At 35.9% G+C, this 16,066-nt stretch overlaps 1 protein-coding gene across 6 annotated transcripts in view; it reads left to right on the top strand.

Moving 5' to 3' along the window:
* TENM2 (teneurin transmembrane protein 2) overlaps positions 1-16,066 on the top strand; it is a 1,239,558-nt gene that overhangs the window by 954,132 nt on the left and 269,360 nt on the right. For all 6 annotated transcript variants that reach the window (XM_051978860.1, XM_051978861.1, XM_051978862.1 and 3 more), the window contains one exon: positions 3,124-3,358. In XM_051978860.1, coding sequence (XP_051834820.1) covers positions 3,124-3,358 — 235 coding nt within the window. The remainder of the gene's footprint in view (positions 1-3,123; positions 3,359-16,066) is intronic.

Consider the following 16,066-nt stretch of genomic DNA (forward strand, 5'->3'; position numbering starts at 1 on the left):
TCCTCATTCTGATCATAATAACAACAGGTAGCTTATATTTAGTGTTTTAAAAGATTTGCAAAGTGCTTTACAAATATCTCATTTTATCCTCCCATGAATCTTGCATTATCCCTACTCTATAGATAAGGAAACTGATGGTGAGAGAGTTGATGAACTAATTTGTCCAAGTTCACATAGCTAGTGAGCATCTGAAGCCATAAACCTGACTTTCATCCAATGTTCTAGCCATTGTACTACCTAGCTGCTCCAGTAGAAATTCCCTACTGCAATCACATCCCATGTCTATTCCCTACCAAAAAAAAAGTCTTCTTATTTAACATTGTCTTTGTTTTCTTTTTTTCCTATTCTTTTTCTTCTCCTCCTCATCACTCTCTTCCCCTTCATCTTTCTATTTGTCAAAGTAGAATGAGTGAATAAAGGTGTATCTAGAGGAAATGGCATGTTTTTTATGGGAGAATATAAGTAGAAATAAGTATTCTTTCATCTCCTCCTACTCTTCTTCTTTCTTCACCTCCCCCATTATCCTCCTGCCAAACATTTTGAAAACCTTTTTTATTTTATTATTGAGAAACATTGACAAACACATGATTCATGGGAGGAATCTGACTTCAACTTGGTCTCTACAAGGTAGTATCAAGAGCTATTTCCAGTTCATACTCTGTGCACCATCTTAGAACTCTTGTCACTGTGAGGATGCCTATGAGAAAGCCTTTCAGCAAGAAACAAAAGCATCAGTTAAAAAAAAATGTGGAACCAGCAATGAAACATCCACAATGGATCAAATAGAAACACAGATCCCAATATATAGAAAATAAATCAAATCTCCTATCCCATCCCCTTGTATTCCTAGATGAGTGTGTGGTCTAAAGATTAAGGCACAAATAGAAAATTACTGTTTGGAAGAGAAGAAGGAATTCTCAGTCCAGTGATTGACTCAGCTCATTTGCCCCAAGGCAAATCTCATAACTTCCTAACCAGTGGGGATAATGATCCTACCCAGTGGGGGAAGAGGAAAGAGGCATGAAAATGAACTTATTGTGTCTAAGGGCTTGCACAGTATCTAGGAAGTTGGCTATTATTATGTAATTCTATCCCTACCTCCACATTTCTTTCTACTAATATCAGGCAGAAGAATACTAACTTGTTAGTAATATTTTTACTCTAGAGAATATGGTACAGCAGAATAAAATATATCAAAGAGTCACAAAATATAGAATGTTAGAAGTGAAGGGGACCTTGGGAAGAATCTTACAAAGAGTTGTTCATGTTGAGTTGTCCTAGTAAATAATGGAATCATGTCTCAAATTCACACTGTAGACCCTCAAGTCCCACGTTCTTTGGACATTATCATATTACTTGACTCTAGATGCACTTGAAATATATAAAAATTACTATGAGTGTTTTTTCATTGTTTTTTGACAAGAAAAAAAATAATCCAGAAGATAATTTCATCTTAGAAATGTGGGCTTGTATAAAGAAATTCTACCAGGTTTTAATTTCATTTTTTAATTATTATTATTGTTCATTTTCTTTTCCAAAGCCAGTATATTCTTGATACATCTTGTTTTCCTAAGCATGTTTCTGTGGACAAGGAACCATAGAATGTAGATTATACCTTTTGGAGATAGTCTGGCCACATAAGGAGACAAGTAGTTGAAATTTGTGTCAAATTGCTTGTTTAAATGACTTCAGCCATCTCCTTAAAGCCAAGACAGCAGGAGCTGAGGATTTTAAAAGTTGGCAGGGGCAAAATGACAAGGCACAGGCAGACACCTGGTGAGCTGCCAGCTCTGACTTAAAGCTTCAAAAAATAAACTTTCTCAAAGGACACAAATTAAAGTCGTGTTTCAGTGTTCATTAAAACAAAATTATAGGCTTTAAGTTGCATACCCAACTACTTTCACTTCCATTAATTTTAAAATATTGCATCTTATAGACTTGCAGGTTCATTCTTACAGTTGTTAGATTAGGCAGTGTGGAACAGCAAATGAGAAATGCAATCGGAAATAGCCACATGGGAATCACATTCTGCTCTTTGTTGGGTATGAGGATTTTGTGTGACCTTGAGCCAGTCCCTCATCTTTGATTTTCTGTTTGTTTCCTCAGCACTGAGTGGCATGATATTTGTTAATAGATATTTATCCATCAAATATCTTCCATTAAGTCTGTAGTTAGGAAGGTGCTTTGTAAACTGTCAAGAACTATATGGCTATGTTTCTCATGTGACAGAGAAAGAGACAGTTCTCTTGTTAAACTTTCATTTTAGGAAATGGGTAATGTCATCACTGCACTGCTTCTACAGATAGAGAAATAGGATTGAGAACTTTTTTGTGACCTTAATTTTTCCTTTGGAAGATAAGAGGAATGGTGGTCCTAGTTTAAATTAAATTGAGTGAGTCAATCAATAGGGATTTATTAATCACTTACTGTGTACTGAGGTAAGCACTGTTCTGATCAATCCAGAGTTTCTCCAAAAGATTGTTTTAATGATAGCTGACTAGGGAATGCCGAATTCTGTCTATTAATTTTGTTTGTTTTGTGTGTTTACTAGATCTGTGATTTTATCAATAAGAGAGCTCCTGTTGAGGAACTTCTTTACCAAGTATAAGGTGCAAAACAATTGTTTTCTTCTATTTCTTCTATTAGGAGAATTAAATATAGAACATCCTTGTTGTACTTAATTTACTTGCAAAAAAATGGATTCTTCTTTTTTTCTTCTTTATGGACACAAATCCATCTAGCTATAAATGGTGAATTCTATTCTCATATCTCCTTTCACTATCGTGTTCCATTCCTTTTTTCTTGTTGTTTAAAAAGCATTTAGGTAATTCCATTGAGAAGTCCACATCAGCACAGTTTTACTAATGTAATTTCTAATTATTCTTCAATCAAAGCCTGCAGATTAATGTAGATTAAAGCATATTGTTTCTTCTTAATTTATTTGCCATGTTTTCTGTAGTCTCAACTCTCTTTATTTTACTGTACTCAGCCATTATCAAAATAGAGACTTAAAGTTAGTTATCTCATTTTCCCAGAAAAACAAAAAGAAGCATAAAAAGTTACGACAAGAATTTCTGAATCTTTATTCCACTAAAGGCTTTTTTCCTCTTCCTCTTTCCACAGGCCCACCAAACCACCACAGCCAGTCAACTTTGAGGCCACCTCTTCCACCTCCCCACAATCACACCCTGTCCCATCACCATTCTTCTGCCAACTCCCTCAATAGGAACTCACTGACCAATCGACGGAGCCAGATCCACGCCCCAGCTCCTGCTCCAAATGACTTGGCCACCACTCCCGAGTCCGTCCAGCTTCAGGATAGCTGGGTGCTCAATAGCAATGTGCCACTGGAGACCAGGTATGTAGCCATGATCCGCTTCTGGTTAATACAACTGACCTATCATCTATGTGATGAATACATCCCATCCCGCCTCCTCACATTCACCTACAAATGCAGAGAATTAAGCAGGAAAAGGGAAGGTTCTGTCAATGTGTAATCTTTGAATAAAGATGTGCTACCAAACTTGCCTCCTGATACTAACTTTTCCCCTTACTAATTTGACCCTGGATGATGGGTGGATAGACATTTCTTTGTTCACATGTGTCTCCTTTTAATGCTTGTTTACTCTTCTAGACAGCTCTTGTGTACCCAACTAATAGAATTAGCATAACATATTTTTACTCAAAGGCTCATGGGAAACTTGCTTATAAGGGTATATTGACTGAGAGCTACTGATAAATTATGCATTTGGCCTTTTGTGAAGTAATAAATGAAGACTCATTTGAAATTAAGTGTTTGGGGAGACCTTGAGAAACAATCCCTGATTTGAGACTGACAGAAGAATAATTTTAATTTATATTTCATCCAACATGCAGTTTCACTTTAATCCCTCCTGTACACACTAACAGCTTGATGCCTATGGGGCAAACAATACTGTATAAAAACAAACAGGCAGAAAAGGTGCAGCACTTAGGCTGAGAAGGAAGTTTCCAAAATATGCTTTATGGGTTGTTTGGACCCTTTCATTGCTTCTTCACTTTCAGCCTTCACTGCAAGTAATCCAGAGCTATAAGTATGTTGAATGGTCTGAGATTAGGTCCATCAGTGATGGCACAGATGGTGAAACATCTTGGATTCCTCCTCACCAGATACTTTTAGGTTTTAGAAGGTTTTACCATCCCTCCTCCCAGTATTTAATTTGTCCTGAAAGACCAGGAGGAGGCAAATCATATACTGAGTCCTCATAAAACCTTTGTACAGTTTAAAACTTTGCCTGAAAATTTCAGTTATTTATTGTGTGGGTATCATATAAATGGGTTTATGCTTTTTGTTCTCATCACTGATATGAGATTTAATTCTGCTAGCCATTTGACATAGCTTTCCCTCTCAGGTTTATTATTTGTCTCAGAATCTGAAGTAAGAAGCCAATTCAGTTCAGTAAACATTCATTAAGTACCTATGTGCAAGGTATTGTGCACATGTATGATATTTAGTGTATTTTGTCCCAGATATTAATAGATTTATTTCTGTCAAGAATAGAAAATTTCTATAGTACCTATAATCTGAGTTGTCAAAATACAACAACTTTTCTAAAAGTACAAAGGAACTTTTTAAAAGTTGTATGTGTATAAATATTATTTTGGATTGTCTCCTCCTCCTATATGTAAATACATTATATGTACATTATATTATTACATTAAATATAATTAATCTACATTACACTATACTAATGTACAATACAATTACATTTTAAAAACCCCACTTTTCTAATAATCTATTCTTTAAGCAGAGACCTTCAACCATTAATCTGAAAACTAGAAAACTTTTCCTCTTATAGTTTGGGCCAAAAGCTTGTTTGTGAAGTTTTTGTGGTTTTGTAGTTGGTGATGGTTTTAGATCCTGTATTTAAGTTATTTTCTTTTCACTATGTATCTTAGCAAAGGACATTGTGCTTTTAAGGATGAGGCTCAGGATGAGAGCCTATCATTGAGAAAGTAAATAATAGAGATGGAAAAACCCATGTGGGGACTGGAATGTATGAAGTTGGTGACCTGATAATGCAAAAGTTGTTGGACATAGAATTTTAGGCATAGGAATATAGAACTAGAGGGGATCTCAGAGACCATCTTGTCTATTCCTCTCATTTCACAGATGAATAATTTGAATATCTGTAAATAGGTGATTTGCCTAAGGTCATAAAGATTGTAATGGACAGTGACAGAATTTGAATCCAGGTCCACTCATTCTAATTTACTCCATTTCCACCATTTCACTCTGACTTAGTTAATTCATAAAACAAAAAATTCTGGTGAAATAGATGTTAAATGAATAATTCCCAACTTATGTCTGCCCTTACATTTATTGTATTCAATGTTATAGATACAGCACAGACCCTCAGATAAATTTATATTGATAACTTCTCCTCCCTTAGGCCTGATATCCCACAAACTAAGGAAGCTTTTTTTTTTTGTCTTTTGTACAAGTTGATCCTAAAAATAAATAGTAGGATTTTCCTCTTTTTCTTTCTTTCTTTCTTTTTGTCTGTCACCTTCCTAGTAAGTGGGCAGAAAGAAACAGGCATACAGAGATAAAGAAAGATGGTATAATGACCAAAGCGGATCACTGTACTGGGTATGATTGTTCATTATTAATGGACTTGTCACTATTACTTTCATACATAATAAGACCATTCTGAGACTAGATAGATGATCTTGGAGACTGATGATTGTAACTATTTCACTGCTGGTTTTGAAGGTTCAATAGAAATTTATAAGAATCCTTACCACCAAAAATTAGCATTAAGTACTTCAGTATGCTAGAAGTTTTCAGATCTGGGATGATGAACAAACTGTATACTGTTTATAGAAATTCTAAGCCTAGTTTAACAAGTTTTCTTTATGTTAATGGAAGGTATCTTCATTTGCTTTATGAAGTCTCCATCACTAATGGGCCTTTCTCAGGCCTGATCTTTCTTGATCTTTTTGAAGCATCGATATGGTTGTCACCTCTCGTCTTCCAGTTTCTCCTTTCTGGTTTGACCTAATGCTATTTTCCCAGTTCTGCTTTTCCTTGTTTGACTACTTCATCTTAGTCTCCTTTGCTGTATTATCATCCATATTGTACCCCTCCAATTATGGGTATAACCTCAAGGCTCTGTTCTGTACCCTCCTATCTTTCTCTCTGTACGCAATCACTTGGTTACCTTTGCAGTTCCCATGGGTTCAATTATAATCTTGATGACTTCCAGATCTATTTATTCAACCCCTGTTTCTCCTGAGTTCTAGTCCCTTATTACCAACTATCCAGTGGATATTTTGAACTATTTATTTCATCCCCTAGGTATCTCAAATTTAACAAGTCCAAATCAGAGCTCAATAGCTTTTTCTAAAAATTCATTCCTCTCTCTACTTTGCCTGTTTTTGTTGGGATCACCACTGTCTTTTTCAATGTCCAGAACTTGATGTCATCCTAACTCTCCCTCACCCATCATGGCCAAGCAATTGCCAAATTTTTGTTACTTCTGTTTCCACAATAGCTCTCAGACCGACACTTCCTTCCTTTTGCTGACATTAAAAACCACTCTAGTTCAAGCCTCTTATCACTTCTCTCCTTGTCTTCTGGATATGCCTCTTATTGGTCTGCCTTCCTTAAATCTCTCCTTACTGTAGTCCAGCCTCCACTCAGCTACCAAAGTAATTTTCCTAAATTATAGGTCTGACCATGTCACCATTTATTCAGTAAACTCCCATGGCTTCTAATTACCTCCAGGATCAAATATAAACTCCCCTGTTGGGTACTTAAAGCTCTTTAACACCTGGCCCCCTCCTACCTCTTTTCTATCTTTCTTGCATCGTACTTCCATTTACAAGCTCTCTGGCTCTGATGTACTGTCTGCTTCTCAGACATGGCACTCCACGTCCAGCTTCTGTGACTTCTCATTGACTATCTTCTATGTCTTAAATGCTCTTTTATCTCACTTTAACTTCTTGGAATCTGACTTTTCTTTCAAGACTCTGCTCAAATGCCATCTTCTCCATCAGGTATTTCCTTACTCTCTTATCTCTTTGTACTCTTCCTTCTAGCATTTAATTTTACCTGCATGTTGCCTCTCCCATTAAAATGTAAATTCCTTGAAGAAAAAAGCTACTTCGTTTTTGCCTTTGTGTCCCAAGAGGTAGCATATAATGGTCACTTAACACACACTTGTTATTTGCTTGATTATTTGATGTTAAGTCTGGATAATTTTCAAGATATTTGCTGAGTTTTCTCTAGAATTTATCTTCCTTTCCTATTAGCTGCAAGTTGTAGTAAGTCTATACCACTGATTAGGATAGGAGGTATAGCAAAACAATACAGGTTGGACTGGGTTTTAAGAAAATCAATTTATAAATTATAAATAAATAAAATTATTTATAAAAATATTATAATTTCAAATATGCTCTAGTGGCTCTGGGGGCTCATTGATGTAGGTATCCCCTTCATTAAAAAAGAACTACCTATGTTATACCTGCCCTCATGTGTGACTTTTACCCATGTCTAGACATAACTTTGCCACAGGAGGTCAAATCCACACAACTCACAGGCATTCTCCTTCCTTCCTTCTTTATATTGTTGTTGTTCAGTTTTTTCCTAGTCATGTCTGACTCTTTGTGACCCCATTTGGGGTTTTCTTGGCAAAGACACTGGAGCATTGTTCCCTTTCTTTCTCTAGTTCATTTTAAGTTGAAACAAACAGGGTTAAGTGGCCAGGCGCCATAGAACATGACTTAGCAAATCGCATGAAAGATGTCCCCAAACTGATTTTTAAAGACAAATTCACATGCTGAGGAGGGGCATGGAAAAAGATCTCTCCTACGTGACTGCAAGGTAAAAAGTCAAGATTTTAGAAGACAAAGTCCTACAGATGAGAGAGGCCCCAAAATATCAGCCAGTTAAGTTCTTGGGATAATGGCTTTTGCCACAAGGTTGTTCCTATGAAAATATTGAAGAGGGATTAGGGAGACCCAGTGAAGAGCTCACCTGGGATATAGCTGCTGTGTGGAAGAAGCTCTTGCACCAATGTGTAATCTCTGACTTTAATTAATTATTCTCCCAAACCAGGCAGTAAGATAGGTTGCTTCTGACTACCAGAGGACCACTGTCAACACACTCTAAATTTCAGCACCTTGAAGCCAAGCTCAGTTTGCCATCCCCATCCATACACACTTTAGTTATAGATCTACATATATATAACAGGCTTGTAATGATATTCCTTCCATTTTATTTCAAGTGCAAAGTTAGTTTGGTATGAAACTAACATATATTATATACGAGGATGACCTTTGAATAATTATTATAAGCAAAATGAATTATTCCATAGTATTTACCAGAGAACTCTATAATCCTACATTCTAAAATACTGTTATCCAAACTTTCATAAATACAATGAGAATCAGCTCTTAATGAAGAAGTCTATGCCAATGCTGAAAGTAAATGCCAAAAATTGGCAAGCCTTCAAAAAAAGGGTGATATCATGCCACAGTCAGTAACATCTGGGGGGAAAAAAAGTGTGTAGGTGCTGGTTTCCAGGACAGAGACCTGATAAGTCTTTGTCAGAACCATGAGTATGGTTGTTTGTAAAGGAAATCGTTGGTAGTTGTCATCAAGACTGGCAACAATCAAGATTTCTCTGCTGAAAATATGGTCTAGTACATGTTGGGCCATTTACAGAGGACTTTAATTCCCTATATAATATTGCGCAAAAAGTGTTTGAGATGGAGTTGCAAATTGGCATCATAGAACTAAGAGTATTCTGGTCAGCTGAATGATTTGTAGGGATTCTTTTATTTAGATGTGTTTGATTAGTCAAAAGTGGAAGTCAATTGGCATAAAATGAAGACTGGGATTGCCTGTTGCTGCATTACTACTAATAATAACCATAAGTGGCATCCTTATGGTGCTTTAAGACTTATAAAGCACCTTTTCATCTATATTATTTCACTTGATCTCATAATCGCCCTAAGATAAGAGCTACAGTTCTTATTAGTCCCATTTTATCACTTAGGAAACTGAGACAGAAAGAAGTTAAGTAACTTGAAAAGAATCCAGTGGCTAATAATTTGTAATTAAATCACATTTTCCTAAATTCAAAGTCCAGTGTTATACTAGCCAAATAGCCAAATAAACTTCTCTTCTGAGGCTAATGACTAGTCTTCATTCATTTATACAGCAAACATTTACATGGAAAATAGTCTGATGAATAAATAGCTTGGCAATTACACACACACACACACAAACACACACATACACACACACAGAGAGAGAGATGCCAAATAATATTATTATATCATGTCATATTATAAATTATTATATTATATATATCACATATAATATTGTATTATATATATTTTATAAAATAGAGCCAAATAATTTAGCTCTTATATATTGTGTGTTTCACATACCAATAATGCAACAATTACAAATGCAAAACTTGTTTTTTAAAGTTAGCGTGTAGAACTAGAGCTGAAAAGAACCTCAGAGGTCGTCTAATTCAATCCCCTCTGTTTTTTTAAGATCTATCTTGATCTGTTTTGGACTACAGAATTTCAGAAAGCATACTTCTACACCATTAAAATGGAGTGGGTTAGGTCAGTTCATTCTCTGAGTTCTTCAGTGATGAAGAATACCCTTTAAGTAGTAGTTCAGAGGCAATGCATTCAGTAAATAAGTTTTTCACAGCAAGGCCACATGACTGTTGAGAACATCTTCACTGTGTGCTGTACTCTAGGACTATTCCAAACATGTTCACCAATTGATTTTTCTACCTAAGGATTAATTTTCTGACAGAATCAATGACAAGCTTGATCTTGAGAATATTAAACTAGGGTAACCAGTTTGGTTCATATTTATTTACTTTATTTTTTTTCATTTGTTGATTTCCAGTGAAGCTTAAGTAGATTTTATACCAATAGCATCAAATCCATTGGATAACTTTTCAGATTAACAGGCTGAATTCCTCATCCCCCTTCATTTTTCAAAACATTATGCCACCTCTAAATCCTCATCAGGGACAACATGGAAATTAATGAGACCTTTTGGTTATCCTTTCAAGCTCAGACTTATTTTATAGCTTTACCTTGCTTTGCTGACACCGTGATCCCGCCTGGCCACCAGTATTTCACGTTGCAATGCACTTTAATTTTGCAGTTTTCTTAGTCTTCCTTGAAAGTTGGCAGCTTATTAATCTCAATATCGAAGCTGCTCAATAGGCACACTGGCCATTGAAAACACAGGGACCTCTGTCTTTCCTCTTTGTTGAGGCAATAGAAGGGTCTGTGGAGAGGTGAGCTTAGGAGGCTGAGAGGTAGAAGGGACAGTGGAGGTGGAAAGAAAAACTTAGGAACTGTGCCAAGTGTTTCACATGGAATACTAGTATATTTTTTGTTAGTTGTCAAGAATGAAGGGAACTGATTCAGTGCCTTACATTTACATTGCAGCTTGTGAGCAGATCTTTTAATAAGAAAATAAATTATAGGAGCACATGCATGAATTATGAACTGCACTAAAGCAAAATAAGTAGTTTACCTTGTTTAAACCATTCCAGTTTTCCCTTGAATAGAATAAGAACAGAAGGTCCTCATGGAGGAATTGTAGAAGAATCATTTTCTTTTTAACAATTGGCTCCCTATGTAAAATTAAAAACCTAGTAATTTTATCAAGGCTTTAGGAACTTGGGCTTATTTTTTGCAAGATAATGCAAGAAAGCCTCTGGCTAGAAGGACGTCCTTGAAATGAAGCTCTATAGCTCTGTCCAGCCTACCCTGCTAACAGAATTGCCAATTGTGGCCACCTAGTGGTCTTTAGTTGTATATATATACTTCTGCCCCCAAGCTTATGCAAATATGAACACGGGTTAAATGCTCAGTTGAAATGAGCTGAAAATTTCAGTCTATGGCTGGTTCTTTTGCCCTTTCAGCCAATATCAAATGTTATTCCCTTGGGGCCTTCTCTTAAGTCATCCCTGCGGATATTTTATCTGGCTCAGACAGGGATAGACTTGATGAGCTGGTAAGTTTTTTTTTTCCCTTTTTCTTTCTAATTCTGGCTCCGAAGATCTTTTTTTTTTCTTTTCTCAGGAACTAGATAAGGTGTTCATAGTTCTCCTAGGCAGGGTAAGTAGGATATGTAGTTGCTTTGAAAACTGCTTTGATTTATTAGTCCCTGTGTCCCGTGCCCTTGTGAGCAAGGATTTCAAATACTCAGAGATGCAATGGTTTTGTAGCTCACTAGTCTGACTCCTAAAGCATTGTTAGTGTTCAGAATTTTTGAGAAACTAGTTCTTAGGGGTTTGTAGGAGGGGAGGGCAGAGAATTGGGAATATTTTGTGAGCAGATGTTTCAGAATAATAATTTTTAAAGGTCAGGACAGTTCTGAAAAAAAATGATCACACCCTCCAAATTGTATGTTAGAAGAATTCTTTCCATGATCATCATTATTTTATAGTATCAGTCATTACTCACAGCAACTCATTTGGGAAATAATAAATCCCACTGAGTTTTCCCATGAAGATCTGAACTTTGTGATCCTTATATTTTTAAAGGAACAATTAATTACATTTTCTACTGTCCTATTTAAGTTACAAAAGTATATAGCACAATGTGGTAGCACTTACATTTCACATCAGTTGACAAATTTTTTTTTAATAGGAGTACAAGGACATAGATTTAGAACTAAAAAGGAACTCATAAGCCATCTAATCTAATCCCCTCATTTTACTGATAAGATAACTGTTTCACCCAATTCAATAAATATTTGTTAAATCCCTACTGAACAAGACATTGGGAATACAGGAACAAAGGGTGAATAATCCCTTCCTTCAGGAAGCATACTTTCTTTCAAAGAAATACTCCATGAGTAGTAGACTTGAAGTCCATGACTATTGGAATATCTTTTCAAATTTTTATTAAGTCTACATTGAAAAATTCAATGAGGAAACTTAAGGAACTATTTGATATTTTTAGGTATACTTATGTGAGCATTGGGAAATCTCCCTTTCCTCCATATACTTTATACTTGTATGATTCAGTTTAGGGCAGTAAGTATAGGCAGCCTTCCTGAGGCACAGCAAGGAGGTTGATCTTATTCATCTGCTGAGCTTAGAAAGAACTGGAGAGAAGACAGGAAAATGCAGCTATGGTTGACAAAGCTTTCTCTTGTCTCAGTAGGGCCAATGAACAGACTGTTGCCTAGTTGCAGCCATTCCTTGTGTAGTCATGCATTCATAGTCCTCACCGGGGGAGAATTGCAGAGGACAGGATGATGAGACACATCTCGGTTCCTAGGACAGTGTACAACTAATGCCTTTCCAGCACAAAGGAGAGAAGAAGGCTCCTTGAGCATCACCAGCTAACATTGCTAGCTGTTATGTTGATCTCTGGTTTGCTTCTCCAGATATCCCACTAATTTACCTTTGGGTTCACTGTTGCTGCTTAATGCATCTTAACTTTTATTAGTCTCCTGATATCTGTCTGAAACCATCATTTCCTTCTTGCAAAAGTGCTGGGAATCCACATTTTCTAATTAAAACACGTTCGTTTATTGTCTTACTAACCAGTGCTCTTTATGAGGGCCCATGATGGGAAAGCTAACTCAGATCATTTAGAAGTGGGATCATCTGGATGGGGTTGGAGAAACCATTTTGCCTTTGAAAGGTTGAAATTCTTTTGAGAATTAAAAAAATAAAAATAAAACCAAACAAACTATGACCTCCACAGTGTATATTATATTACTCTCTGGGATACATTTGTCATCTTTATTATGGAAACCATCTTGCAGTTATTAGTCAACATAATAATGAACGATAAGTGAGGATTACACAAGGATAGAAATACATCCAGATAGAAAGGAGAGAAAGCTTAAATTATGCTATGCCTTAATATCAGATTTGGGATTCTGTGTTGTTTTAGATGGCTCAGTTGACATAATGCTCAGTTCAGTAGTGAAAATAATACACACACACATTTATACTCAGTTTAATTAATTATAAATTAATAGATTTTAATGTAGATGACATTATTAATAACATTATAAAATTTTTATCATAAATGATTCTGTGAGTGTGTGACATTCTTCTGTGTGTTTGTTTTGGCTTGGCTTTTGTGCACTATAGAAAACTTCTCATAGAAATTTCCTTCATTCATACAAATTGACAGTTCTATTGCAATTGATAAGATTGTGGATATTGATTCAGAAGGAACCTTATATGCTATTTAAAGTTAGCCTTCCTCCTCTTTTAGTGAATAATATGAAGTCCTAAAAAGTTAAATGATTTGCCTAAAGTCACACATATTTATTATATGTGTAGGAGAAGAGCTGGTTTTCAAGTCATCTGATTCCACAGTGTTACATTGTATTACTCTCAGAATATATTGTTACATTGTATTCTGAGAGTCTTAATAGAGTTTCTAAGGATCAGAAAATTAAAAGTATAGTCCATTCTCACATAGCTCCTATGTATCAGTGATGAGTCTTGTATCCAATTCTTCCTGCCTTCAAGGCAGGCTCTCCCCATTCTGTCACACTGCCTGGCTCTTTGCCTATGCTTACTCTTTTTCAAGATGTTTCATATATTTTTTTTTTCTCTCTCTGGGAAGAATTAGGCAGAATTTAGATTAAATGATGAGGAAAAATTTAGGGATAAAAATAACCTCATAGTCCTCTTCCGGATTTGACCCTGTTTTGATTAGTGCATCAGAAGAGACATTTCCAGATTGACTAAGATGACAGGAAAATATAATGATGAATGTTGGAGGGGGTGTGGGAAAACTGGGACACTGATACATTGTTGGTGGAATTTATTTGATCCAGCACTTTCTACTGGGCTTATATCCCAAAGAGATCTTAAAGGGGGGAAAGGGACCCCCATGTGAAAAAAAAAAAACAAAACTGTTTGTGGCAGCCCTGTTTGTAGTGGCTAGAAACTGGAGGCTGAGTGGATGCCCATCAGTTGGGGAATGGCTGAATAAGTCACAGTATGTGAATGTTATGGAATATAATTGTCTATAAAAAATGATCAGCAGGATGATTTCAGAGAGGCCTGGGGAGAGTTACATGAACTATTGATAAGTGAAATGAGCAGAACCAGGAGATCATTGTACAAGGCAACAACAACATATTATACAATGATCAATTCTGATGGATGTGGCTCTTTTCAACAATGAGATGATTTAGGCCATTTCCAATGATCTTGTGATAGTGAGAGCCATCTGCACCCACAGAGAGAACTGGGAGGACTGAGTGTGGATCACAACATAGCATTTTCACTCTTTTTTGTTGTGGTTTGCTTGTATTTTGTTTTCTTTCTCATTTTTTTTCTTTTTGATCTGATTTTTCTTGAGCAGAATGATAATTGTGGAAATATATATAGAAGAATTGCACATGTTTAACCAATATTGTATTACTTGCTGTCTAGGAAAGGGAGTGGGGAGAAGGGAGAGAGAAAAAATTTGGAACACAAGGCTTTGCAGAGGTGAATGTTGAAAATTATGTATGTATTTTGAAAATATAAAGCTTTAATAATAAAAAAATAAAAATAAAGTCTGTGGAAATATCCTAGAGGTTGGTTAAAATAAAAGGGTGCACAGTAGAGGAAAGGGACCTTGATTTTGGTCATAGTTAAAATGCTTTTGGTTTTTGTCTCTCATTCCCCTAGTCAAAAGAACAACAACAACAACAACAACAACAAAAAAAAAAAAAACTGTCTCTATTTCTTCAAGGTTGGAAAAGGGAAAGATCTGAAAGCCAAGCATTAGATTATACATCACAGGAATAGTTGAACAATTTACTTAAAATGGTGTGTTCTCTCCGGCTGTCTTCTTTCATTTGGCCTCATATCTCTAATAGACTTTAGCCAAGAGCTCTCATTTTTGTTTCAGTCCCTGATTTTAGCCACTCAGAAGCATTATTAAGAGGGGGATTGTGTATATGTGTGTGTGTTTTCAAGACAGACTAATGCACCAAATGGGACCCTGATATCCCAGAGGCATTAATATCATGCCTACATGCCTGACTTAATATGAGAGTGACTTAGTTACCAGGGAAAAACTGACTCAGTATTTTCTAATGGATACAACACTTGTCTTTTTATTCACAATTATGCTGAGAATTGTCTTGAGTCATTCAATCATCTAACCTCGTAATGCCTCTGTTTATTTTTTTTTCATCTGGGAAATGACTTATCACTACCCACCTCTATCTTCTTAACAAGGATATTATGAAGATCTCTGAGGTAACTTAGTAAAAAGCTTGAGTCCCCAAGAGAAATGGCATGTGCAATGGTCCTGTTGGTATAGCTATCACCAGAGAACATCATAAGCAATCACTTGAAAGCCCACTGAGAAATGAATTCCCTTTCATGAAGAACTCAAGGATCATACCTAAAAGCTTCAGGTGAAGCAAGATTTAATTACTTTTTCTCATGATTCTGTACCCAAAACTTGTTCTTTTTGTATCTTGTTCTCCAATTCATTTTTTAGCTCTGTCAGTTGACTATTAGTAGACAGTGTTCAAAAACCGATAGTCAAAAGCACCCTTTAGGCAAACTCAATACTAAAAGACATTTCTATATATAGTACCTTCTTTATATTTAATCATCTGGACCCTAAAGCAATTCAGTGAGACAGGAATTGTAGGAATTCTATATAATATATATGTATGTATTATACCCATTTTATAGCTGAGGAAACTCTTTAAGAGGTTAAGAGATTTGCCAGTGGTTAAAAAACAAACAAGTTTCATAGGTAGGATTTGAAGCTTCTGACCTTTAAGTTTCATCTTTTTTCTATGTACCATAATGTAGTAGTCATTTTTTTAAGAGTGTGTCTTATGAAAAATGGTCATCCTGTGGCATTAGAATGATGATACCACCAATAACATAATGCTTTTACAACTTAAAATGGGTTTTCCATAGAGTAGCCTTTAATAGTATCATCTCTCTGAATGACTAGGTGCTGCTGTCTGCATGATGGGATAGAGAGGGCATTGGTCTTAGTGTCAAGATGATTCGGTATATGAGACTCTGTTCTGCCA

The sequence above is a fragment of the Antechinus flavipes genome, chromosome 2 (assembly GCF_016432865.1).
Source record: "Antechinus flavipes isolate AdamAnt ecotype Samford, QLD, Australia chromosome 2, AdamAnt_v2, whole genome shotgun sequence".
NCBI classification, from domain to species: Eukaryota; Metazoa; Chordata; class Mammalia; order Dasyuromorphia; family Dasyuridae; genus Antechinus; species Antechinus flavipes.